Source organism: Asparagus officinalis, chromosome 6 (assembly GCF_001876935.1).
Source record: "Asparagus officinalis chromosome 6, Aspof.V1, whole genome shotgun sequence".
NCBI lineage: Eukaryota > Viridiplantae > Streptophyta > Magnoliopsida > Asparagales > Asparagaceae > Asparagus > Asparagus officinalis.
In genome coordinates this window covers 29,498,777-29,524,807 of record NC_033799.1, presented here as the reverse complement: position 1 = coordinate 29,524,807, position 26,031 = coordinate 29,498,777, and the positions used below count along the sequence as shown (strand labels likewise).

At 32.9% G+C, this 26,031-nt stretch overlaps 1 protein-coding gene across 1 annotated transcript in view; it reads right to left on the bottom strand.

Annotated features, from left to right (window-relative positions):
* LOC109845989 (putative metal chaperone YciC) overlaps positions 17,989-26,031 on the bottom strand; it is a 28,984-nt gene continuing 20,941 nt past the window's right edge. Inside the window, exon 12 of the mRNA XM_020415215.1 lies at positions 17,989-18,493. Within this exon, the coding sequence (XP_020270804.1) occupies positions 18,466-18,493 (28 nt within the window). The 3' untranslated portion in view covers positions 17,989-18,465. The remainder of the gene's footprint in view (positions 18,494-26,031) is intronic.

Genomic DNA, 26,031 nt, shown 5'->3' with positions numbered 1-26,031 from the left:
CCCCCCCCCCCCCCTCTCCTTCCCTCTCTCTCTCTAAGGTTAACAGTATCAACCAAAATCTCCAAATTCCCATTCTAGAGTTTTCTTAATTTAGTAAGAAAATGGTCGAAATCTCCACAACAAACCTAAATTTCCCTAAATCTAGAGCAAAAGACGGCACTATGGATGAATTTAAAGTTGTTCACCGTTCTTAGCAGCCGGTGCAAGAGCAGGAACCGTCGACAACGAACGATGGCCGACAAGACTCACATTCGAGGACCGTTAAAGACCCCCCCTCACCGTTGTCAACTGCTAAAGATCCCTTCTCACCTTTGAAGAGTGTTGGACATCCCCCATTGTCATCGAAGAGTTTTAAAGATCCCCCTTGCCGTCGATGATCGACCATGGACCCTCTGCTCTTACCCCCCCTAATGTCTTCGTCCACACATGCTTCATCATCAGGGAATGACAATATGATAAAGCCACCCAGATCCTGTTGGGCATGCAAAAGGGGTTATCAAGAAAAAGGAAAAATCCAAGTTTAAAATAAGATTTAGAGAAATCTAGAAAACAGTAAGTTTACGTTAAATTTTCTATTTTTTGGCAAAACTGTGGAATATGTCACGAAAAAATGTGAATCCATATTGGTTGAATCAGTGTTATCGAGGCGCAAAGCGCAATGCGGGGCGCAAAGGTCCCTTACGCGCACCATGCGCAAAGCGCACAACGAGGCGCGCGCCTCACTAATTGAGGCGCATAACTCAAACTAATATTTGCCAACATCATAAGACAGAAACATATAAGCAACATATTAGTTACCTACATCCAAAATTATGAGAATATCAACTTAAATCATCAAATTATGCTAACTGAATTTTTAAAGTAATAAAAAAGATACAAGAAACATGTATTTAAATCATCAAATTAAGTGATTAACAATTATGAGCATATGTTTATAAATTGTCACATAAAAGACTAAGAAATATAATTAACAAACATGACTGTTCATAATTTTCTAGTTAGTATTCTTAATTGATATTTGCTACTTAGCATGAAAAGATGAAGAATGAATGTAACAATGACATATTTACATGTTTATAATTTGCTAGTTAGCATGCTAATTAGAGAATGAAGTTACAATTAGCAAACAAGTATAATAAATTACTAATTATTGTTTCCTTTTTATAGGTTAAACATGAAAAGATGAAAATAGATTAGCAACTAGTAAGAAAGAGTATATTACATGATATAAATATGTAATTATGTAAATTATTTAAAAAAATAGAAGAAAGAGTATGTTACATAATGCAGGTGTGAGGCGCACGTGAGGCGCGCGCGAGGCGCGAGCGAGGCGCAAGTGAGGCGCACGCGAGGCGCGCGTCTCGCTGCGTGCAGCGCCCCGCCTCGCGTGCGGGGCGCATTTCCCCCAGGCCGAAGCGCCCCACGCCCGGGGCGCGCCCGAGGCACGCTCCTCAATAAGCCTGGGTTGAATTGCCTGCATATTACTTGGGAAAGCTGTGGAAAATGTTGAATGGAAGGATAAATGTGTATTTCAATTGGAGCATTGTGAGCTATATGTCTAGATCTTTAAAATTTAACATATGGATGTTACAGATGAACATTGGCTATTACGTTTCGTTATATAATCTTAACGTTTCTTATTAACTGTTAAGTCTAGAGTTTGGTTGGTCATATTGGTATCTGATATCTGACTTTACACATTATATGTTAAGTTTTATTGATCGATAACAAGTCTAGTGAATGATTGTTAATGTGTATAGCATAACTGTTACATTTCATTGTTGGTTATTACTATTACTATTGGCTGTTGGATGTTAAGTTTAGATAGATTGATGTTAAGTGTTTTAAATTTATTACAGGAAAAGGCCTGGTCATACTACAGAAATTAGGCCTACCGCTAGTTTTAGCATATATTATGATTTTATGAAAGTACTTGAACTGGGAATGAAGCGGTGGCACTGGGATGCATACGAGGGGTGCACATTTGAGCATTACGTAATATTTGGCCCCCTAGCACTAAATCGACCCACGCTTGAACTTATTTTGAGTCACTATGTAAGAGATGAAGTGACGTTTGCTATGCTCGATGCTAATAGTGGGAGAGAAAAGATAGTTAATTTTGATTTGGACTGGGTTCATGATCACACTGGTTTCCCAATTGATAGGGATATAATTTATAGCAATAGAGATCCTCACATTAAGATTTAGAGGGAGTATTTTGTTGATCAATTTACTAGAAAGGAAAAAGATAAAGATGCAACAAAGAATATGTGAAGATAATATAGAAGAACTACTTGAATCTCTTATTGAATAAAAAAAAAGAAGGATATTGAGGACTTTGTATTGCTGCACATTCATTATTAGTGTTCAATGATTTGGGTCCCGAGCATTGTGTAAGACATACCTAGGCTCTTGTTCAAGCATGTTGATTGTATTGAAAGAGTGAAGAATGTGGCGTGGGGGAAATTTATTTATGATCAGACGAAGAAAGACATTATGATTGCTAGAGAAGGACTCAACAAACTAAGGGTTTCATATGTGCCTAGATGCATGCCTCTGATTCTTGTAAGTTATATTAACTTTTTTCTTGTTATCGTTAACCAATGTATGTCAACGTTTCAATGTATTCTGTCAACTAAAGTTAATGGTAATTAAGGTTAGCTGATTCATGTTAATGTAACTCAGTAGATGCTAAGCGTTGTCAGGTTAGTGTTAATTATATTTGATGAATATTGAATTTGAGTGATTGATGTTAAACTAACAGATCACATGCGAATGTTTGCTTGTTTCATGTTAAACAGATAATTAGTATATGTTAATTGATTAATTTGAACAATTTATTTGCATCTCCGGTACTACGAAATGACAGAAATAAAAAATATGCCCTAAACAATAGATTCAAGCCACCACTGACTAACTGGGTGATGATTGGAGAGAAGTCTAGATCTCTCAGGAAGGAAACAATTGTTACAAAAGCTGGAAAAACAAGCATTCCTGTAGTTCAGAAACCTATGGCTGAATTTAGCCCATAGGCAGAAAAATATCCACTCAGAAGGCCAAATATGAGGGAAGATGGTGCATTAAGAATTAGAAGAAAATGGAATCCACCACTCCCAATAAAGAAACATCATATATAACCTTCTCCGAAAAGTTATCAAGGAAAAGAAAGCATATAGGAGGAAAGGTTTGCAAAAGAAAAGAAGGAAGAAAAGAAGAAATCATCAATAGGTTTGGTAAGCTCTTAACTAGTGTGTATTAAGTTTATAGTTTTATCTATTAAGTATATCACAAGAACTATTAACTTTGATGAACATATGTTAATGTCACTTGATTGACTGTTAATATTTGCTGCGTATATGTGAACTATAGCCAATATCTATTGTGATTTAAGCAATATATGTGAATTTTAGCGTTATAATTGTTAACGTTTACCTTACAACTGTTAACTTTTGTATTTTTTAAAAATTCCAGATTATATCGAACGCTATTGATGAGGCTTTTCAAAAGGAAGATGAGATTGATGAGTTACCCGTTGAGAAGTAACTCAAAATCTGGAGAAGTTATGCTAAATTAAATTAAAGAATATGTCATGCACTGAGACATTCGAAGAAATTGTATCATCAAACATTATGAATGACACTCGTAGTCTTAATAAAAAGTTAAATGATTAGAAGGATCTGGTAACATAATAGATCATGAAGTTTTAAAAGAATATGTGAAGAAGTTTATTGCGAAGCAAAAGAAAGGAAAGCCAATGGCAGATGAATCTGAACGACATCATGATGATAGAGATTTCTTTGCTAATGAGTTCGTGCATGATTATGAAGATGGTAACGTTTAGGAGCATTTCAGTGGAAACGAAGAAGGAGGAGACGAAATAAATAAGAATGAAGAGGACAAGCAGTTTAATGAGAAAAGAGTTGATGTAGAGAAGGGTACACAACTTGAGAATAAGGATGTGCATGCAAAGCAGGAGGTAACTAGGGACGAGGACATCCCACTTGTAAATTCATGAAGAGAACAAAGAAGAGGTCACAAAAAAGTATGTGATCCATATGAGTAGAGCTCTAAGCACAAGAGCTATGAAGAGATCACAACTAATCAGGATGCCATTCACCGAGCAAAAGAAACCTAAATCTAAAGATGGAGAGCACAAAGATGAGCTACTTGTAGTCACTGACGACGTAGATGAAATAAAATTTTACTATGATGATAGCCTTGCCACTTGGGACGTATAAAAAAGCATGTATTTGTCGGATATTGATCATGCTATTTTAAAGGATGTGAATGAGGGGATTCCTGAGGTAGCTAGGTTTAGTCTACGTGTGTTGGATAGCACAGGGGCTTTTGTACATAACTACAGAATACCAAGTAATGTGGCATCTAAACTCACAGCTGAGGAGAACAAATGTCTTGTGAATTTTTGTAAGTAGAAATGCAGTTAGTAAGTGTTGATCACTGTTATTGTCCTATAATTTTATTAAGCCTACACATTTCTCTGTTAATACTTTCAGTATAAGGTTAATCTTTGTTAAAACATGTGAAAGTTAGGCAAAAAAGCTATTAACTTTGATCATTTAGCGGTTAACTCTCTATTATAAGTTGTGATTGTTATCTAGAATATGTTATGTTTCATCCTTTAGATGTTAATTCTATTGTATAAACTGTTAACGTTCAGCAATTTATGTTAACTCTGAGTAATTATATGTTAGTTCTTTTGTATTAGTGTTCTATAGTAGCTATTAATTGTGAGTATTTATCTTCTAACCATATTGTCATGTTTTTCAGAAAATTGGAGTCATCCTTTGAGTCGCACCCTTAACTTGATTCGTGAAGGAAGGTTTAACGACAAAGTATGTTATAGGTTTTTCAAGCACGTGTGGATTTGGAATCATTATGATTTGACAAGCTTTCATCTTTAACTTGCAGGTTACTGAGGCACTCTTAGATAGATTAAGGTCATGATTATAAAAGCCTGAGAACTCCGCTCTAAATAAGGAGTATGGGACTGTATCATTATTTTTCTGCATAAGCTTGTAAATCAAACTCGTCAAATTAAAAAAATGATCAATTCATATCTAGATATTACAACCATTTATTGTCTTATTTTGATTAAAAAAATATTCACTCTACGGAGACAAACCTGATCTTCGGCAATTATATCAAATGCATAAACAAAAGCATGTTGTCGTCGACCGAACAATTCTAATTGTCCCAATTGTGCGTCATGACCATTGGCATCTTTTTGAAGTTAGATTGAATGAAGATGTTGTCATGCACTATAGGTCGGCATATCACAGTTCTTACCTTGAGCCTATTAATAAAATCATCAATTTCATGGACCATATGAAGGCCGCATTTGATCCTGAGAAAGTTTGGAGAACATATCAATATAAGGCAATCACATGTGAGCCTCAAAAGGGATCGTATGTTCCATATGAACTCTATCGCTTTATTAAATAGTTTTCGTCAACATAAACTAACTATTATAACTTTCCTATTTTGTGATTTGTAGCTATGACTGTGAAATATACGTTTACATTTATGTACTGGCTATTCTCCATCGAAGTGATATATTGCATGTTACACCTATTGACAATTCACTGGAGGCGTACAAGGCTTGCAGCGGAGCTGATAATAGAAGATCAAGAATTGAAAAAGCTCAGTGGCACACTAGACGCAGATGACCCAGAATTTAAGGAGGGTACATCGACCAAAGATGAAAGGCAGGAGAAAGAATCTTAGCTAGACGAAAAAATAATCGAAAAATAATCTTAACTTGTCAATATGTAACTTGACGTACTTCTGTGGGGTGTAATGTCATGCTTACATGCTACTTTTTGTAGATTAACATTCACTTATCTAGTTATAATTATATTTATATAGGCGTTTTCTAATTTCAGTATTGTACTTAACAGGGACATATGATACCTATAATTATCTCCTTACAATTAACATTTATCAAACACAATTAACGGGTATGCATGATAAATAACAAAAACTGCTTCTAGTTAACATGTTACACATTAACGTTAACATATACATGTGAAAGTTAGTACATGAGTATGATGGATAACTACTACTGTTCATAGGTAATAGTTAAAGCATAATGTTTAACATATTGCAGTGATAGCTATGAGGTATCACATTTAGTTATTAGCTTCTGGTTATAGTTCATATGTATAGGTAAGACTTAAAAGAGTACCTTTGATATGCAAAATGGTTAAATATATTGATTAACAAATACAAGTTAATATATGACATATAATCTACACATACAAAATATTTAACATATAAAATACTTGATACACAAAATCCTATTTATCAATCAGCGATCAGTTCGTTGCCCAAAAGTATTTCACATCCCTAATATCAATCAGCGATCAGTTTGTTGCCCAAAAGTGTTTCACATCCCTAATCCCAATCAACGATTGACTCATTGCCCAAAAGTATTTCAAATCTCGTTTATCAATCAACGATTGGTTCGTTGCACGTTTCTCAGTTGTAACCTTCAGCGTGGCATCACGAGCATTTCAAAGGACGTTTGTAAACGGTTCTATTGTTGATACGCCATGTTCTATTTCTCTGTTTCTTTCAGTAGTATATGGTCGAAGTAGCTCGATCTCATCCCTTGGCACACTATGCTTCTCAAAATCTGGTATGGGATAGAGGATTGGCTCATAACTCCTTTTAAATGCTTCTATGGACATAGACCAATCACAATATTGGTAAACGTCTCTCTTCATATACAAGATGACTGCACAAGCATGTTTACAAGGAATTCGTATTACGTCCCAAGCTCGGAAAATGCATGTCTTCTTCTCCAAATCAACCCGTGTAGTTTATGAGATTGCACTTCGAATATTTCATTTGCAGTTTGTTTAATATCCAATAGATGACTGCTTTTGGATAGAGATATCCACTCCATTTATCAACAAATGCGTGGTGATTATTCATGTGGACCATCATTTGCTTACGAATATGCTCGACCATTTGTAGAATTCGTAGCATTCTAGCCTCCCGTATCTAATTATTAAAAGATTCAGCTATATTAGATGTTAAGTGCCCATACTTGAAAAAAAATATTAGGAGAACATTAACAGTTATACAATGTAAGTTAATAATTGTAGGTTGACAGTTAACAGTTATAAATGTAAGTTAATAGTTATAGGTTGATAATTAACAGTTATACAATGTAAGTTAATAGGTGTGGGTTGACAATTAATAGTTATACATTGAACACTAACAGTTATATTACGAAAGTTAACAGTTATGAGAAACACTTAACGTCAATGAAACAAAGGTTCACTGCTAATGTACCAAAGCTAGCAATTTCTATATAACTTCACCTAGTTCCAGGAAAGAATGCATTTGCTCATTGATCATCAGAGTAGTTAATAGCAATGTTATATGCCCTTGGATCAATATCATATATATATTTTCATATAATCATTCCATTCTGCTATGATGTATTTATAACAAGCAGATTAGAGCAAGTTCCCAAAACATGAGTGTCCTTCGATTTCATGCCTAAGTCCTTTAGTTCTAACCTAAAATTTTCAACGAGATGTAGAACACATCTAGAGTGTAAAGCTTCTGAAAAATATTCTCTCACTGATTGTTTAATTCTTTTCATCGTATTTGAAATTATAACCAATTGATGGGGATGATTGTATAGGGTCAGATTTCTCATAAAGTATGGACTACAGATCTTGGAGGAACCACTTCTAATTGATCAAATTCTCCTAATCACATATGCAATAAGCTAAGGGAAATATCCATTGGTCCCCATCGTAGGCTATGGCGCAAATGAGTATGCGGTATACCTTTATATCGATCTTACAAAAATATACCATCTAAAAATAGCAGGGGTCTACATCCACACAAGAAACTATTGATGCAAGCAATGTAACAAACAAAGAGTCTTAAAAACCTTCTCTTATTCTGTTCAACATAAATATAACTGCTTGGATTTGTCTCTATTATCATGTGCTCATACCTAGAAAATTAATTAAAAAATATAATGAACATACAAATATATAATGATCATACTTGGTAAAATGAACATGATATCAGGGTAATTTAACAAGAGAACTGCAGAAATTATTATGTTCCCGATGACATTTACCAAGTATATTGCCAAAGTTAACATGTTATCATTGTGTTTTAACAAGCAAACGACGAAAGTTAACATGCTATCAATGTAGTTTAACATGAAAACCGATAGACTTAATATATTATCTGTATAACTTAACAAACATTTGGAAACATTCATATATTAACTGTTAGACTTAACATGTGACAGCCATACTTGGAAGACATTAAAACATTGTAACAATAAAGCTCATATTTTTACCAACATAGTTGATCATACGACTCATACATATCATTGTACAGCTACTCTTGTGTCCTCTCTTTGCCCCCACTATATCTTATTGTAATCAATTCTAATGCCTTACTTTGTAAGGAACTCCTTTTGCACATCAATAAGGCGAATTTCTGGGCACACCTTAAGGAGTGGTTGCAATTGTGTTGCAATGAATTTATGGAATGCCCTTAAACGACCTGCATTTTGACCATGCTGTCCACAAGTGTGTTCATTCACAAACTTCTTGATCGCAAGTCTATTTTTATTTTTAACAGGAGAAACAAACAACAACCAATGATACTCATAAGTTTCTTTATATCGGTAAGAAGCTCAGATACATTTTGGTTCATTCTTTACAAATTCATAATTAAACATTTTGGCCATAGAATAGTATGACAAAGCAAATCTTAATTCATCGACACTTCAAATTGTTGATCCACTTCAGTTAATGTAGTGCGCCATCAAGCAGGAATCATTACAGTATTGTTAACAACGTCATCATATCATATTATATTGTTACCACTAGGATTATTAGTGAGAATCCTTTCTAAATTATAACATGCGGCATGAGTATTATCAATAAACGGTGACTTTATTAATGTAGTCACAATGCTGCACAAATGTAAAGTTTTATGTTAAAATAACGACGACGACTAATAGTTACCATGTGCTGAGCAAAAGTAACAGATATCTAGTAAAGCTTAACTAATGTGATCGATAGTTAACATGTATTGGTTTATATATAACATTTAACTTGAAACAATACTATAGGGAAGTCATTTCTCCACATTTTAAATCACACAATTCACAACTTTCTCAAAAATTTAATGATAACTTACATTCCGGGAGGTTTCTTGGGGGTGTTTTGAGATTTGGAAATATCTTTATCTATAATAGCACGCATATGGATCTCCGCACACCCAATATTACGGTTATGCTGCAACATATACTTCACATCATCTTCATTCTTAATCACAGAACTAAGATTGGGGTTCCTTTCAGATTTTTACATAATTGATAACGCATCATATGGAACTATCAATTTTTCTGTCACATCAAACTTCAACTCAAAAAAAGAGGTTGAAGACATTACTATTGAGAACATCGCTTTCTCACCCGAAAATACCATACAAATCAGAGGTTTCTCTGTCATTAATAAAAAAGACTTTAAGAAAAGTAATGAATGGAATGTTAGGACAAGAAGGGGATTAAAGATCATAAATCTTAAGTTCATAAATATGAGTTTTCCACCATAAATGAACTCTATTCACACAATAATCGGTTAACGTGAGATATAATAAATGGACCTGGTTTTCGAGGCAAGGAAAAGAGATAAAGGGTAAGAAGTGCGTTTAAGAAGTTAGGTCATATTTTTCGTGATTTTTAAGGGCTTTATAATAATGGGCCAAGCTATTCGGAGCTGGGCCACACGACTTCATGACATTTGGGGCATTGACACAATTTTTCCTGAAGATCACCTAGATTAGAGAAAACCGCACTTTTCAAATAATTATCAAAACAATCTCTACAGAATTATTTAAAAAAAAAACAAAAGGATTTTCAATCTGAATAATAGTCATCTACACCAAAACATAAAGACACATAAACAATAGATTAGGTTAGATGTTAACACAAACTTTTCCAAACAAAAACACTTGTTATATCTATTCAAAATTTGATGAAGGGCTTTTCTTTTGGGGCGCTAAAAAGAGAGGGAGTTTCTCATATATACTTTCCCTGTTATTAAACGCTGATAATCCAAATAAATGTGTGGCAGGCTTCCTGAATTGGAGCATGATATATGAGCATGCCAAAACCTTGATGCTGCCACTTTAAAAATAATTATATTAATATAAAAAAAAATTTTTATAGGCCGGGTGAAATGGCAAGTTTGCGCATAGAATAACAGCGCAACATCCTTTGGATCGGCCTGGAGACGATCATTAATTAAGATATCTAAAAAAGAATAAAGAAGCGGAAAATATGAATCTGTGAGGATAATCTTGCAAAAATCAACATGAAAATAGTTGATTAAAGGAGAAAAAGATTTGGCCTCTTTTTTCGTATATTTTATGCCGGCAACGGAACCGACCCGCGTAGGATCGCAAAGCGGGCCGGCTCTTTCGGAAGGCAGTAAGGGACAAGATCGGTGTGGTGCCGAAAATATATAGTTTTCTGATTAGGGCACTCATACGAGAAATGACTATAATACCCCCCCACTCACTTAATTAGAGGGACCGGATTTAAATTTGGAAATATCGGCTGACTGGAACACGGAAGTTCAGGAGGATCGGGGCCGCTCTAATATCTTATTATCCGGAAGAGAATGGTTCATATTACACCTAAACAATATTGACCGTTGGATTGGATCTGTGCACGAATTTAAAATCTAATAATTTAAGACCTGATATTCATTTGGTACATATTTGATATCATGAACCCATATACACTTAATATTTTTCTGTCTTTTCTTCTCTCTCATATTTGGTTACAAGCGGTTGGAAGTCTCGCGTGCTCAGGCTACATCCAAATTCCAATACTCCCTGGTTTTTGTATACTATAGCTCTTGTGCACGTGCAATGCACGTGGTTAAATATCAAAATTTATTTTCTTACTATCAGATTCATTTTGAGTTAAAATCTATAAACATGGATAATTATATTTGCCACAGATTTTATTTAAACAATTTTTAAAATTTTATGAAATAGATTTGTGTGTAAAACTGGGATCAATACACTTTTATATATTTGCATACACAACATTTTTTTTTTTAAATTTGTATATATCAAACTTCGTGTAACATATTTATTTATCGGATCAAATCATCGATCTGCAATTTGTTTATCTTAGTCATTAAATGTAGTGTTAAGTTAAAAAAAATTACAATAATATATTGTTCATTTGGTAATAAAAATATAACTAAATACGTAATATTAATATGGCTGGTATAAGTTCAGCTGAGATCAATCATTCTCCACCTTTATCTTTTTTCTGGGCAATTCTACAGTAGTGTATTTATCGTTTACATCAATTATGATATCAAGTTGGATATAATAAAGAGGAAAAGACAAGACAAGAGTCCAAAAATATATTAGGATATGCTTTAACCAATCAAATTATATTATTACTCATAATTGATATGCATCAGAGACAAATTTTATTGACAATCTTAAACTATAAAATAGACTGTATCGGTCCTCTAACATAACTTTTTTAATGCAAGCAATTCTAAAGATTAATTTTAAAAATCTCTTAGGGCTAAGATTAAACAACTAACAAGTTTGTAGTGCAAGCTAGGAGAACGTAGTACATTCTTAAGAATTATTAATCTTTAATTACTTAATTTGTTTATAATGACATGATCTCATTATTAACTAACTACAATGTCTAGTACATTATTTTTTTTGGTGTTCAAGGCAGGCAGAGGACCCATGTGAGTCTTTGTGCAATGAATGTCATACAATTTAAGTACAAAGGAAAAAAATGTTGATCAATGTTGTAGTTAGTAAAGGGGAAACTCTAGCAGCTTAATTTGGGTATGTGGATATATTATAGATGAAGATGGAGAATGGTTGTTTTGAAAACAGTGAGCTGTTAGGTCTTATTGGGTCCTTTTGTTTTGATGATGATTAACAAATAATTTACAACTAATGTTATTTGTCTAGTGTTTGTGTTTTGTGTTTATTCTAGGTAAACAATATGTTGGAGGTTGGAGGATGGATGGAATTGTGCATTCATGATAATATCCAATGGAGGTTGGCGGAATAGTAGAGTGAAGCTTTGCAATTTAAGTCAAGATCCAAGTTCAAGCTTCATCTAAAAAGTATACCAAGTTGAGCTACATCGAAGATCAAGATTGCTTGGGTATATTTAGTTTAGGTTTTTACATTGTGTGTGTTAAGTACTATAAGCTCAATATAATATACACACACATTTTATTGGTTTCTTTGTGTGTGTGTGTGTGTGTGTGTGTGTGTGTGTGTGTGTGTGTGTGTGTGTGTGTGTGTGTGTGTGTGTGTGTGTGTGTGTGTGTGTGTGTGTGTGTGTGTGTGTGTGTGTGTGTGTGTGTGTGTGTGTGTGTGTGTGTGTGTGTGTGTGTGTGTGTGTGTGTGTGTGTGTGTGTTGTGTGTTAAGTACTCTAAGCTCAATATAATATACACACACATTTTATTGGTTTCTTTGTATATATATATATATATATATAATAAGTTTTGGTTTCTATGTATATATAGTTATATATATACATACATGTTTTTGGGTTTTCATGTTTATAAATATGAAATTATATATTTCATATTTATTATTGTGTTTTGGTTTAATTTTATAGATATGAAACAAATATATATTCATATACATACTCATATGCTTCATATTCTATTGTATTTGTGAAAACATTGTATTCATTGTTTATAGACTTCATAACAGTAGTTTATATCTTCCATTAAGTCTATATAATCATTGTGTAAAGTTTCAAAACATGGTTTAGCCAAAATATCAAAATTCATGTGTTTACATTTTCATGTTTTGGACTTATTTGTAAAATGATGATATTTTACAAATGGGAGATGCTTTTTAAAAATCAGTTTTTGTAACATGTGTATTATCATGTTTACAATCATTTTTCAAAGTTTTAAATTTTTCTGAATTTATTTGCTATTTTTAAAGGTACTTTTAAAATCAGATTTTTAGCATGAACAGTGCATGTGCATATTTATAAGTTGACTTATAAACCCTGACAAGTCGACTTATGAAATGCTCTGGAATGTGCAAAATCTCTCAGCCAAGTTGACTTATACGAACTGTTAAGTCGACTTAGTCTAAGTCGACTTGTGAATTTTTCAAGTCGACTTATGACTTGAGTTTTGAGTGTTAATTTTCTTCTGCAAGTCAACTTATGTGAACTTTCAAGTCGACTTATTGTAAGTCGAATGCAAGTCGACTTATACTAAGTCGAATGCAAGTCGATTTATAAATGTGACCGTTATACAGTAACGGCTATTTCCCAGATTTGTTTTTGTGAGGGTTTTTGGTCATTTCATTGGGGTTTTTGCTGAAGTTTTGAGTGGGTATAAATACCCTCTTTCTCTCATCTTTCATAACAACCAAGAGAGTGTTTTAAACAAGTTTTAAGAAAGTTTAAGTGCTTGTTTAGTTTGTTTAAAAGTGTTTCAAGAGTTTGTTTGTGAAGAAATTTTCACAAGAGCTTGAGGAGATCATCCATTGGTGTTTGAGCATTCAACTCTTCTCCCTCTCTCTTGTCATCTAGAGAAGTTTTTCTAAACTCATATCTAGCTATTTATTTGTTTGATTTTCATTTCCATAAGCTAGAATTTATATTGAGTGTAATTTGTTTTATTTATCTCATTATTACACACACCCACTTGAGCTTTTAGTATTTTTTTACATAGTATAATTGGGGTTGTGAGAGTTTGTAACATTGAGTTATGCTTAATTGAGTCATCACCTTGTTTGGAGAACAATAATTTGTTGTAGTGAGCCTAATTGTGTAGACCATATTGTATTATATTTGGACACCGAGAAAAGTAGTTGGTGAGAGACGAGGTTGTCCCAAGAGGAGTGGCGTCGGTAGTAAAGCTTAGAGGTAGGTCGTAATTCCGAGCACTTGAGGGAAACACGGGCTGGAGACCAACACTTAGAGGGTGTTAAGTGTATTTACAATTGTGTGAATTGTTGTAGAGTGGCTTAATCGTGAAGTTCACCTTGTATTACACTAGTACACCAAGAGGAGTGTATGGTGAGAGACGTGATCGTCCCAAGAGGAGTGGGATAGGTGGTAATGCCTAGAGAGGTTGTAATTCCTAACACTTGAGGGAGACACGGGTTAGAGACCAACACTTGAGGTGGTAGTTAGTGTAGTTACATTGTGAGTGATTGTAAAATTTTCGGTGAACTAGAAAACCGAGTGTGAGGTGTAAACATTATTCGGATGAGCGTAGAAAACCCGATTGTGATAGTATAGATCTCCTCGATGTGAGGAGCGGAGACGTAGGTCGTGGGGATCGAACTCCGTGATCATATCATTTATTTGTGATTGCATTGGCGCATTTATTTTTGTGTTCATATCTTATATCGCCTTTGTCTATTGCTTATTGTTCATATTCCCACTATCTTGTTTGTGTTCATATTGCCCTTGATTTATTATCCTTGCATATATCTTGTTGCATATCATATTTGCTAGGATATTTGTTAATTAGTTTTAATCGACATTTAAATCGGATTAGATTAGCATAAACTCTATTCATCCCCCTCTAGGGTTCTTTTATAGCGACCTTAGGGTGCTTTCATAGGCGTGTGGGGGTAATAAATATGATTTTTATTTGTGTAGTTTTCTTCATTCATTTTTAAGATATCTATGATCTTGTGGATATATATAGCTATATCATTGCTACTCTCTTTTGGTTTTGTGGAAGAGTTTGGGTGTAAAAAAAATTATCTAATCCGATTAAAGTAGGATCATACAAGTTAAGCCCATGCATGAAATTTATTTTAACTAACACCCATATGTAAGTATTATAATTGGCATTGAGATCTAAGATACGTGTGAGATTCTCTTTAATTTTTATACAAGCAGTGTCTACTTAAATAATAATAGTATAATTAAACTTTGTGACCTGAAAAAAGATCAAATATACAATATTATTAATTGCTTTAAAATAATATAATCTAATCTAATAAAAATAGATAAAAGTGATGTGAAAATTATTGCAATTTCATAATTCATAATTTTAAACAATCTAATCTAATTTAATAATCTAATCTAATAAGAAGAAAATAATAAAGACACATACATGTTGTAGGAGATGAAATACCATGAAAATTATTGCAATTTCTCATCTGAAAAAAGCTTAAACATACAATATAATTAATTACTGTAAATTAATCTAATCTAATCTAATGATACTCCTTTTAAAAGTACAAGTTCGGAAAAAACTTTCCATAGTCAATATTACCCTTCACTATTTTGGATTTTTTATTTAAATCTTAATTTATCTTAATCATAATTATATCCTATCCAAATCCCATGTCAACTACCTACAACTCAATAATAATAAAAAAATAAGATTAACAAAATATATGAAATAGCTCCACAATATTATTTTATTAAGGTAAAGAATTAAAAAACATTATATGTGAAGTGTTACAAAATAAGATGGAAACAATTCTGTAAAAGAAAAAATATAAAACCCAGACTAATTCCAAAAGATGTTGACCATAGGTGAAATTCCACATATGCAATGTTAAGTATAGCAATAGAATATAAATAAATTATAAATGATTTTATTGCTTTTTATACTTCTAGTTCTAGCTCTGGTAGCATGTATAAAATAACTGAAGGTGAATGGACAGTTATAAGTAATTTTAAAAAAATGTTACAAGTTTTTTATGATACTACAATGTTATTATCTGGCTGTTATTATTCAACCATTATTTTAGCTGCTTTACAAGTTTTAAATATTCAAAAAAAATTAATAAATATCGTATGAATAATTATCTTAGAAATATAATTTTTCAAATGGAAAGTAAATTTAATAAATATTTTATGCATATTCCTATTATTTTTGGTTTGGAGGTTCTTTTTGATCCGTGTTTGAAGGATATTGCCCTTCGAAGTTTGTTAAATTTCTTGTATGGTAATATGATTATAGACACTGATGATGGTCAAATCATTACTGCTACTACTCATCATAATACTATTAAAAATTATTTTTAAAGATTATATGATGAGTACGCAGCTAAATATGGTGTAGCTACACACTAGTCTACAACTTCTGCTTCTATAAGCTCAAGTCGGGACAAAAGTGTAAGTTTTGATAGGTATGCAATAGTAGCTGAGCTAACTAGTGAATCTGAACTTGGATCATCAGCAGAGGTTTTTGAAATTGATCAATATTTAACTACATCTTTATTTAAATGTCAAAATAATAGTTTAGATACTTTGCAATGGTGGAAAGTATATTGAACAGTTTCATATCATATATTTTCTATCATGGCTCATGACTTACTAACAGTGCAGGTGTCCACGATAGCTTCAAAATCCGTCTTCAACACAGCAGGACTTTTAATCGACGACCACAAGACATCGTTAGATTCGTATACTGTACAGACGGTCATGTGCTTACAAGATTAGTGAATGTACGAGAAGAGAACGCAAGACATCAATCAGATAGCTGATATTGAAGATAAATTTAAAGAGTTAGGACTAACAGATAAATATAAAGAGTAAACAATATTCATCACATTATAATTTTTATTTCTTAGCTGAAAATTTGTAATAAATTATTTTAAAATTAGTTACAAATGATAATGATATAGATAAGTAGATGCCAACCTAGTTAGGATGTACTTATCTATTGTGATACGACGAATTCCAAAATAAACTTATAATTGTAAACAATTTACTGATTATTAATAAAGAAGTTATTTTTATCATTTTAATTTTTATAATTTTTTGTATTTATAATTTATGTAATTTCAAATGATTAATAAATAATAATATAAATTTTTATTAAATTTTGTTTAAGTTTTAGTTATGTATTATTGAAAATTTAAAGAATTAAAAAAATTAAATCATGGCTCATGACTTACTAACAGTGCAGGTGTCCACGATAGCTTCAAAATCCGTCTTCAACACAGCAGGACTTTTAATCGACGACCACAAGACATCGTTAGATTCGTATACTGTACAGACGGTCATGTGCTTACAAGATTAGTGAATGTACGAGAAGAGAACGCAAGACATCAATCAGATAGCTGATATTGAAGATAAATTTAAAGAGTTAGGACTAACAGATAAATATAAAGAGTAAACAATATTCATCACATTATAATTTTTATTTCTTAGCTGAAAATTTGTAATAAATTATTTTAAAATTAGTTACAAATGATAATGATATAGATAAGTAGATGCCAACCTAGTTAGGATGTACTTATCTATTGTGATACGACGAATTCCAAAATAAACTTATAATTGTAAACAATTTACTGATTATTAATAAAGAAGTTATTTTTATCATTTTAATTTTTATAATTTTTTGTATTTATAATTTATGTAATTTCAAATGATTAATAAATAATAATATAAATTTTTATTAAATTTTGTTTAAGTTTTAGTTATGTATTATTGAAAATTTAAAGAATTAAAAAAATTAAAAAATTATAAAACTCAAAAAAAAAAAAAAAAACGGGCCGGTCCAGAGCCCAGCCCGAGCCCGGTTTTCCAGGCCGGGCGGGGCCATTTGGACACCCCTAATGGTAACCCATTTTGTTGTTATCAAATACAGTCCACCTCAAAGTTTTTCTTGCCCTGAAACTCATTGATGAGTACATAGAATAAATATTAATTTCACGACTTTTAAGCAATTTCAGTAAAATAAATAAATAACTTCCACAAACTAGATTCTCACAAAAGAATAATGCTAACTGCACAACAATTTAGACACTAGTGTAATTATGTTAAAATGACAAGATGGGTCTCCTCAGCTCATCACTCATTTCAATATGAGCAGAGGGGTCACACATATATAGCATACCTTCTAACAAATTACTAAGGATAAGCCCCTGCAAATCATAAAGGAATTTAATCAATAGAAAAACTCACAAGCACTACAACTCCTTTCCTTTATTTTCATCTCTGTATTTATATGATACACGAGCATTAGTTTAACTATTTATCCCGATCAAATAGTTAGAATGATGAAAGGATTTCTAGTGTACAATAAAAAACATAACTGCTCCCAGCTGTTACCATAAATATATATATCCATGAAAGTATTCCTCAGCTGTTATCATATATCCACAAATTTCACAGGCGAATATCACTGAAAGAGACCCCTGTATCAATAAGGGAAGCTTCAACCCTAAAAGGGAAGTTTAACATCACACGTGTACGCGCACACACACTAAAACGGAAGTTTAACATCACACACACACAAATGAAAAAAATGAAAAAAAAATTAAAAACTAAAAGATAAAAAAATCCAAATTCATGGAAAACCGAAGTGGTGAGTTAGTACCTTCTGCTAATACCCTCTCCTCAGTCTCTATGGTGTAGTAGCAAGCGCCTTATGAAGGGCTTATTAGTGCACATGAGCGGTAAGGTCCGACCTGCCACAGGTAAAAACAGTATTCCAATAATAACAGATTAAACAGGGGGGAAAACAACTTGCATATGAAATATTTAATATTCAGGTAAGCAAAACAACAACCAACAAACATATTCCACCTCATCTCAAGGGTTCCTTTTTTATTTTCAACGCCCATTATGGTTCTCTTTCAACATGCATGCAACATTCTAGCTTTATCATCCAAAGGAAGCAACTATGTATGCAGGGCCGATCCAGAAAATTTTCCCTTTTGAGGTTTGCGGGGGGGGGGGGGGGGGCAAGCAAGTGCTATGTCAACCTAAAATAAAATAAATTAAAAATCATAGTACATGATGGACGTACAGAACACTTTTATGTTAAAAATTTCAGACGGATTTTTTTAACTTTCAATGAGCCTAATTCAAATTGTTACTAACATCTATAGCGTTTTTTACGAACTTGCCTGGGTCTTGGGTGCTAATTTTAATTTTATTTTTATTTTGGGGTGGTGGAAGGGCAAATGTAAAAAGCGTCATGACTTTACGCAAATATAAATGTGAGGGGGTGGCAATGCACCCTTAGTCGGCAGTAGATCCGGCCCTTATAGTATGTTTACAAGAGTAGAATCTCAGGTATCCAATCTTGGTGTGTTCTCAATATGGGGATTTTTGACGGTTTGCCGGTTCTAAGGTTGGGAGTCATTTCTTATTTTCCTCCCAATAAACATATCAAAATATGGTAAGAATGAATGAAGTCCAATATAATTCGTGTCGAGCTGTTTTAAAAATCAGTTAGATTGGCGGTTTACCACATAACTGATGAATACCAATTTATATCCCTTTGACAAAACCTGCCTTGGCTTCCTGTTGGTAAAGTGAAGCTAGATCAAATTGCTACCTAGTTGAAAATGACAGTCTAAAGCATACCCTAAAAGCAAATGCATGAATTTGTCTTTATAGGTAATGCTTTTAGAGAACTGTCATTTTTTCAAAACTAGGGTAGCAATCTTGATCTAGCTCACTTAACCAAACAGGAGCCAGCAGGATTTTGTAAGGATAATTGGTTATTTCATCATTATGTTGTAAACCAACTAACCTGTTTTATTAAAGCTCCGGACACGATCATAATTGATCCCCTTCATTCATTCTTACCCACATATTTTGAATATAGTTATATGGAGGAAAATAAGAAATGATCAAAACCATTAGAAACAGGCAAAACCGTCAAAAAATCCCAATATTGAGAAACACAACCAAGATGATACTGAGATTCTTACTCTGTAGCATACATATAGGGGGATCTTACTGGCCCAGCTAGGTGCAATTGACCCCTAGACATTTATAATTTGCATTGTAAAAGTCATGCACCTTTTACATTATGCCAACCCACCCCAAAATAAAAATAACAATTAAATTACACCCAAACCACAGCAATCTAAAAAACGCATAGATGTAGTAACAATTTGAATTTAGCTCATTGGAAAGTAAAAATTCCGTCTAAATTTTTAACAATAAGTAGGTCTAAGTACCGTCTACACATGTACTTATGATTATTAATTTAATTTATTTTTATAACATAGCACGTGTTCCCCCCCCCCCCCCCGCCCCCCCCCCCCGCCCGGCCCCCCCGCCCGGCCCCCCCCCCGCGGGCCCCCGGCCCCCCCCCCCCCCCCCCTGCCAAAACCTCCAAAGGAAGAAATTTTCTGGACCGCCCCTGCATAACATAGTTGCTTCGCTTGGAGGAATAAAGCTAGAATGTTGCATGCATGTTTGAAAGAGAACATATATGCTGAAAATAAAAAAGGAACCCTCTGAGATGAGGTGATGGAATATGTTTGTTGTTGTTGTTTTGCGGTTACTGATATATTAAATAATTTCATATGCAACTTGTTTTCCCCCGGGCTGTTTTAGATCTGTATAGGTGGGAATACTGTTTACCGTGAGTCGACCTTACGCTCGGAGGTTGTGCACTAATAATGCGCGGTGCGGATGGGAAGGCGCTCGCTACTACACCATAGAGACTGAGGAGAGGGTATTAGCATAGGTACTTAACTCACCAGCTCGGTTTTCATGAAATTTGGATTTTTTATCTCTTTAGTTTTAATTTTTTTTCATTTTTTCATTTGTGTGTGTGTTGATGTTAATGTTAAACTTCCGTTTTAGTGTGTCGTTCGCGTACACGTGTTGATGTTTAAACTTCCCTTTTAGGGTTGAGCTTCCCTTATTGATACCAGGGGCTTTTCATATATTCGCCTCGTGAAATTTGTGGATTATGATAACAGTGAGGAATACTTTCATTTGTAATTATATTTATCGGGTAACAAGCTGGACAGTTATGTTTTTTATTGTACACTAGAAATCGCTTTCATCATTCTAAACATTTTGATCGGATAAATAGTTAAAACTAATGCCGGTATTCATAAAAATACAGGATGAAGAATAAAGGAAAGGCATTTTGTAGTGCTTGTGAGTTTTTCTATTGACTTAAATCCTTATGATTTGCAGGGGCTTATCCTTAGTAATTGTTAGAAGGTATGCTATATATGTGTTGACCCCTCTGTCATATTTGAATAGTTGATGAGTGACGGAGACCCATCTTGTCATTTTAAAGTAATCACTAGTGTCTAAATTGTTGTGCCAGTTAGCATTATTCTTTGTCAGGAATCTATGTTGTGGAAGTTATTTATTTATCTTTACTGAAATTGCTTAAAAGTCGTAAATTAATATTTTATTCTATTGTACTCATCCAATGAGTCTTCAGTGGGCCAAGAAAAACTTGAGTGTGATGTTATTGATAACAACAAATGGGTTACTATTAGGCGCTGTCAAATGGCCGCCGCCCTTTCTCTGACCGGTCGTTGTCTTTTTTTTTGGACCGGCCCCGTTTTTTTTTTTTTTTGAGTTTTATAATTTTTAATTTTTTTCAATTCGTTTAAATTTTCAATAATAAACATAACTAAAACTTAAACAAATTTAATTTAAAATTTATAATTATTTATTTATTAATCATTTGAAATACATAAATCATTAAATACAAAAAATTATAAAAATAAATGGATAAATAACTTCTTATTAATAATTCGAGTAAATTGTTTACAATTATAAGTTTTTTTGGAATATCGTCGTTATCACAATAGAAAGTACACTCCATAACTAGTTGGGCATCTACTACTATATCATTATCATTTGTAACTAATTTAAATTAATTTATTACAAGATTTCAGACTAAGAAATAAAAATTTATTTATTGAATGATGATTTTTATTATTATCTGTTAGTCCTAACTCGGTTTAAATTTATTCTTAATATCAAGCTATCTGGATTCATGTTTTTTCGCTTACATTCTTATGACGTTCTGTACAGTATATCGAATCTAACGGATGTCTTGGTGTGCAGTCGATTAAAGTCCTGCTGTTGAGAACGGATTTTGAGCATAGTGGAACCTGACTGTTAGTAAGTCATGGCCAATGATAGAAAATTATATGATATGAAACTGTTCAATAACTTGTCCACCCATTGCAAGTACTAAAACTATTATTTTGACATTTAAATTAAAGATGTAGTTAACATATTGATCCCCATTTTCCAAAAACCTCTGCTGATGATCCAGTTTTCAGATTCACTAGTTAGCTCAGTAACTATTGGATAACCTATCCAAAAACTTACACTTTTTGTCCCGACTGAGCTTATAGAAGCGAGAAGTTGTAGACTAGTGTGTAATAGCTACACCATTATTCAGCTGTGCTACTCATCATATAATCGTTTAAAAATAATTTTTAATAGATTATGGATGAGTGTAGCAAAGTAAACGATTTGACATCATCAGGTCATTTTATTTATCCACAAGAACATTTAAACAAAACTCAAGGGCAAATCCTTCCAAACACTGATCCAAAAGACCTCCAAACAAAAATAATATGAAAGCATAAATTATTAAATTTACTTTCATTGAAAAAAATTATATTTCTAAGATAATTATTCAACATATTATTAATTTTTGGATATTTTTTTAAAACTTTAAAGCGAGCTAAAATAATGTGAATAATAACAGCAGATAATAACATTGTAGTATCAGTATAAAAAAACTGTAACATTTTTAAAAAGTACTTATAAACTGTCATCACCTTCAGTTATTTTATACATGCACCAGAGCTTAGAACATAGAAGTATAAAAAAGAATAAATCATTTATAATTTATTATATTCCTATGGTATACTACATGATATGTGGATTCACCTATGGTCAACATCTTTTGGATAGTCTGGTTTAAGTTCTTTACAGAATGTTTCCATCTTATTTGTACCTTCACATATTAAGTTTTTAATTCTTAACCTAATAAAATATATGTTGGAGACTAGTATTCTATATTTTGTATCTTATTTTTATTATTATTGATTGCAGGAGGTAGTTAGTTGACATCGGTTTGATAGGATATAATTTATGTTAATAATAAGTAAATAAAAAAATCCAATAAGAAAATATTGACCTATGGAAAGTTTTTTCCCAACTTGTACCTTTAGAAAAGATCATAGATAGATAGATAATACACAGTAGTAATAATTATATTGTATGTTTAAAGTTTTTCAGATTGAGAATGCAATAATTTCATTGGTATTTCATCTCTTAAACAGTATGTGCATTTATTTTCTTCTTATTTAATAGATTATTAAATTAATTAGATTGTTAAATTATGATTGGATGAAATTGAATATTTTCACATCACTTTTATCATTTTATTAGATTTGATTATATTATTTTAAAGCCAATAATAATATGTATTATTTGATCTTTTCAGGTCACAAAGTTTAATCTATACTATTATTAATTTAAAGTAGAACACGCCTTGTATAAAAATTAAAAGAGAATGTTCACAGCGTTATCTTAGATCTAAATGCCAATTATATACTTACATATGGGTGTTGTTAAATAAAATTCATGGCATGGGCTTAACTTGTATATCCTATCTTGTAATCGGATTTAGATAATTTTTTTTATACACCCAAACTGCTTCCACAAACCAAAAGAGAGTAGCAATGATATAGCTATATATATCCACACAAGTCATAGATATCTTAAAATGAATGAAGAAAAACTACACAAATAAAAATTCAATTTATTACCCCCACACGCCTATGAAAGCACCTAAAGGGTCGCTATAAAAGAACCGAGAGATGAATAGATTTATGCTAATCTAATCGATTTAAATGGTCGATTAATACTAAATTAACAAATATCCTAGCAATATATATGCAACAAGATATATGCAAGGATATAATAAATCAAGGGCAATATGAACACAAACAACGATTAGTGCGAATATGAACAAAAAGCAATAGACAAAGGCGATATAAGATATGAAACACAAAAATAAAGCCGCCAATGCAATCACAATAAATGCATATGATCACGGAGCGATCCCCACACCTACGTCTCCGCTCCTCACATCCGAGAGATCTATACTATTCACAATTCGCTGGTTCTACGCTCATGCCGATAATGTTTGACACATCACACTCGTTTTCTACGTTCCCGAAAAATTTTACAACACTCACAAGTAACTTACACTAACTACCACCTCACAGTTGTCTCCTAACCCTGTCTCCTCAAGGTTTAAGGAATTCAACCTCTCTAGGGCATTACCACCTAACCCAACTCCTCTTGGACGATCACTCTCTCACCATACAACTCCGTCTTGGGTACTAGTGTAACTACAAGGGTGAACTTCACGATAAGCCCACTCTACAAACAATTCGACACAAATTTGTAATACACTAACACCCTCTAAGTTGTTGTCTCCAGCCCGTTCCCTTCAAGTGCTCGAAATCGACGACTACCTCTAAGCTTCTACCCGACCGCCACTCTCTGGGACAACCGCTCCGTCTCTCCACAACTACTTTTTCCGTGTCAAATATAATACAATATGTCTACCACAACTATAGGCCTCTACTACAACAAAATTATTGTTCCAAACAAGCCGTGATGACTCAATTAAGCATAACTCCAATGTTACAAACTCTCACAACGCCCAATTATACTATATGTAAAAAAAAATACTAAAAGCTCAAGTGCGCGTGGTAAAAATGAGATAAATAAAACAAACTTTACACTCAATATAATTCTAGCTTATTGAAATGGAAAATCCAAACACAATTAAACTAGCTAGATATGAGTTTAGAAAAAACTTCTCAGATGACACAAGAGAGAGGAAGAGTTGAATCGCTCACAACACCACAATCGGAGATCTCCTCAAGCTTCGCGGAAAATTTCTTCACAAAACAAACTTCTGAAACACTATTTAAACAAATCTAAACAAGCACTGTAAACACCATTGTCTTAAAACTTCTGATTAAAACACTCTCTTGGTTGTTATCGAAAGATGGAGAGACAAGAGCGTATTTTATTACCACTCAAAACTTCAGCAAAAACCCAAACTGAAATGACCAAAAACTCACAAAAAAATCTGACAATAGCAGTTTACTGTATAACGGTCACATTTTATAAATCAGACTCTGCATTCGACTTGGATAAGTCGACTGCATCGACTTACAAATTAAGTCGGACTTGAAGTTTCACGATAAGTTTGACTTTTGGCAGGACAAACAAATCAATCACTTCAAAAGCTTCAATATAGGTCACTTTTTTGGAAATCACAAGGTCAGACTAGACCTAATGGTCGACCTAACAGTTCACTTAAGTCAACTGGCTGAGAATTTGCACATCCACGGAGGCATGGCATAAGGCGACTCAGTAAACAACTATAGAAATATACCCACGTTCCATCAAAACAAAAATACCTAAAAATAATATAACCCAAACTATAAATTATATAAAGTTTATATTTCCAGTTCTATAAAAAGTTAATACAACTCCTAGCAATGAAAATAGATAGCATTTGTAGGATAAAATATAACTATTTGATTATTTGAGCATAAAACTCTAGTAAATAAGCCAGATATTTATTAATATTAATTCGGATCATCACAAATATGTTGGTTCTATACACGCAATTTCAACGTAAATACAAGGTTCAGTTGTAGTTCATCCATTCTTTATTTTTTAGTTTCTGTTTGAAAAAACACCATATAAAAAATACTACTAAGTGGATAGTAATAAATAAGCAACCCGTGCAAGTCGGGATAAGCACACTATTTGTCCATCATCCCATAGATTAGTATTGTAACATGATAAGGTACTCATTATAATGGAGGTCCAGAATAATTTCATTAACTTCTTGTACGTCTTCATGTATTTCATATAATTATAAATTGATATTTTTTGAATGGATTCTGAGATAAACTGAGATATTATTAAAAGTACGAGAAAAAAAAATAACTGCCTCTAGTATAGACTAACTTCAAATTTCCTCCTTGGAGTCCTCTTTTTTGAGAGGAGGAATCCTTGCGTCCACAACCTTTGATCCTGTTTGCCATTTCTCACATTTTCTCTATTATTGGGAGTGTTAACAATATTACGCCCACACAGAAGAGGAATAATTAAGTATTATATGCCACTTATTTAGTGCAGGTTTCCCATTCATGATATACATAATGGCTTTACTATG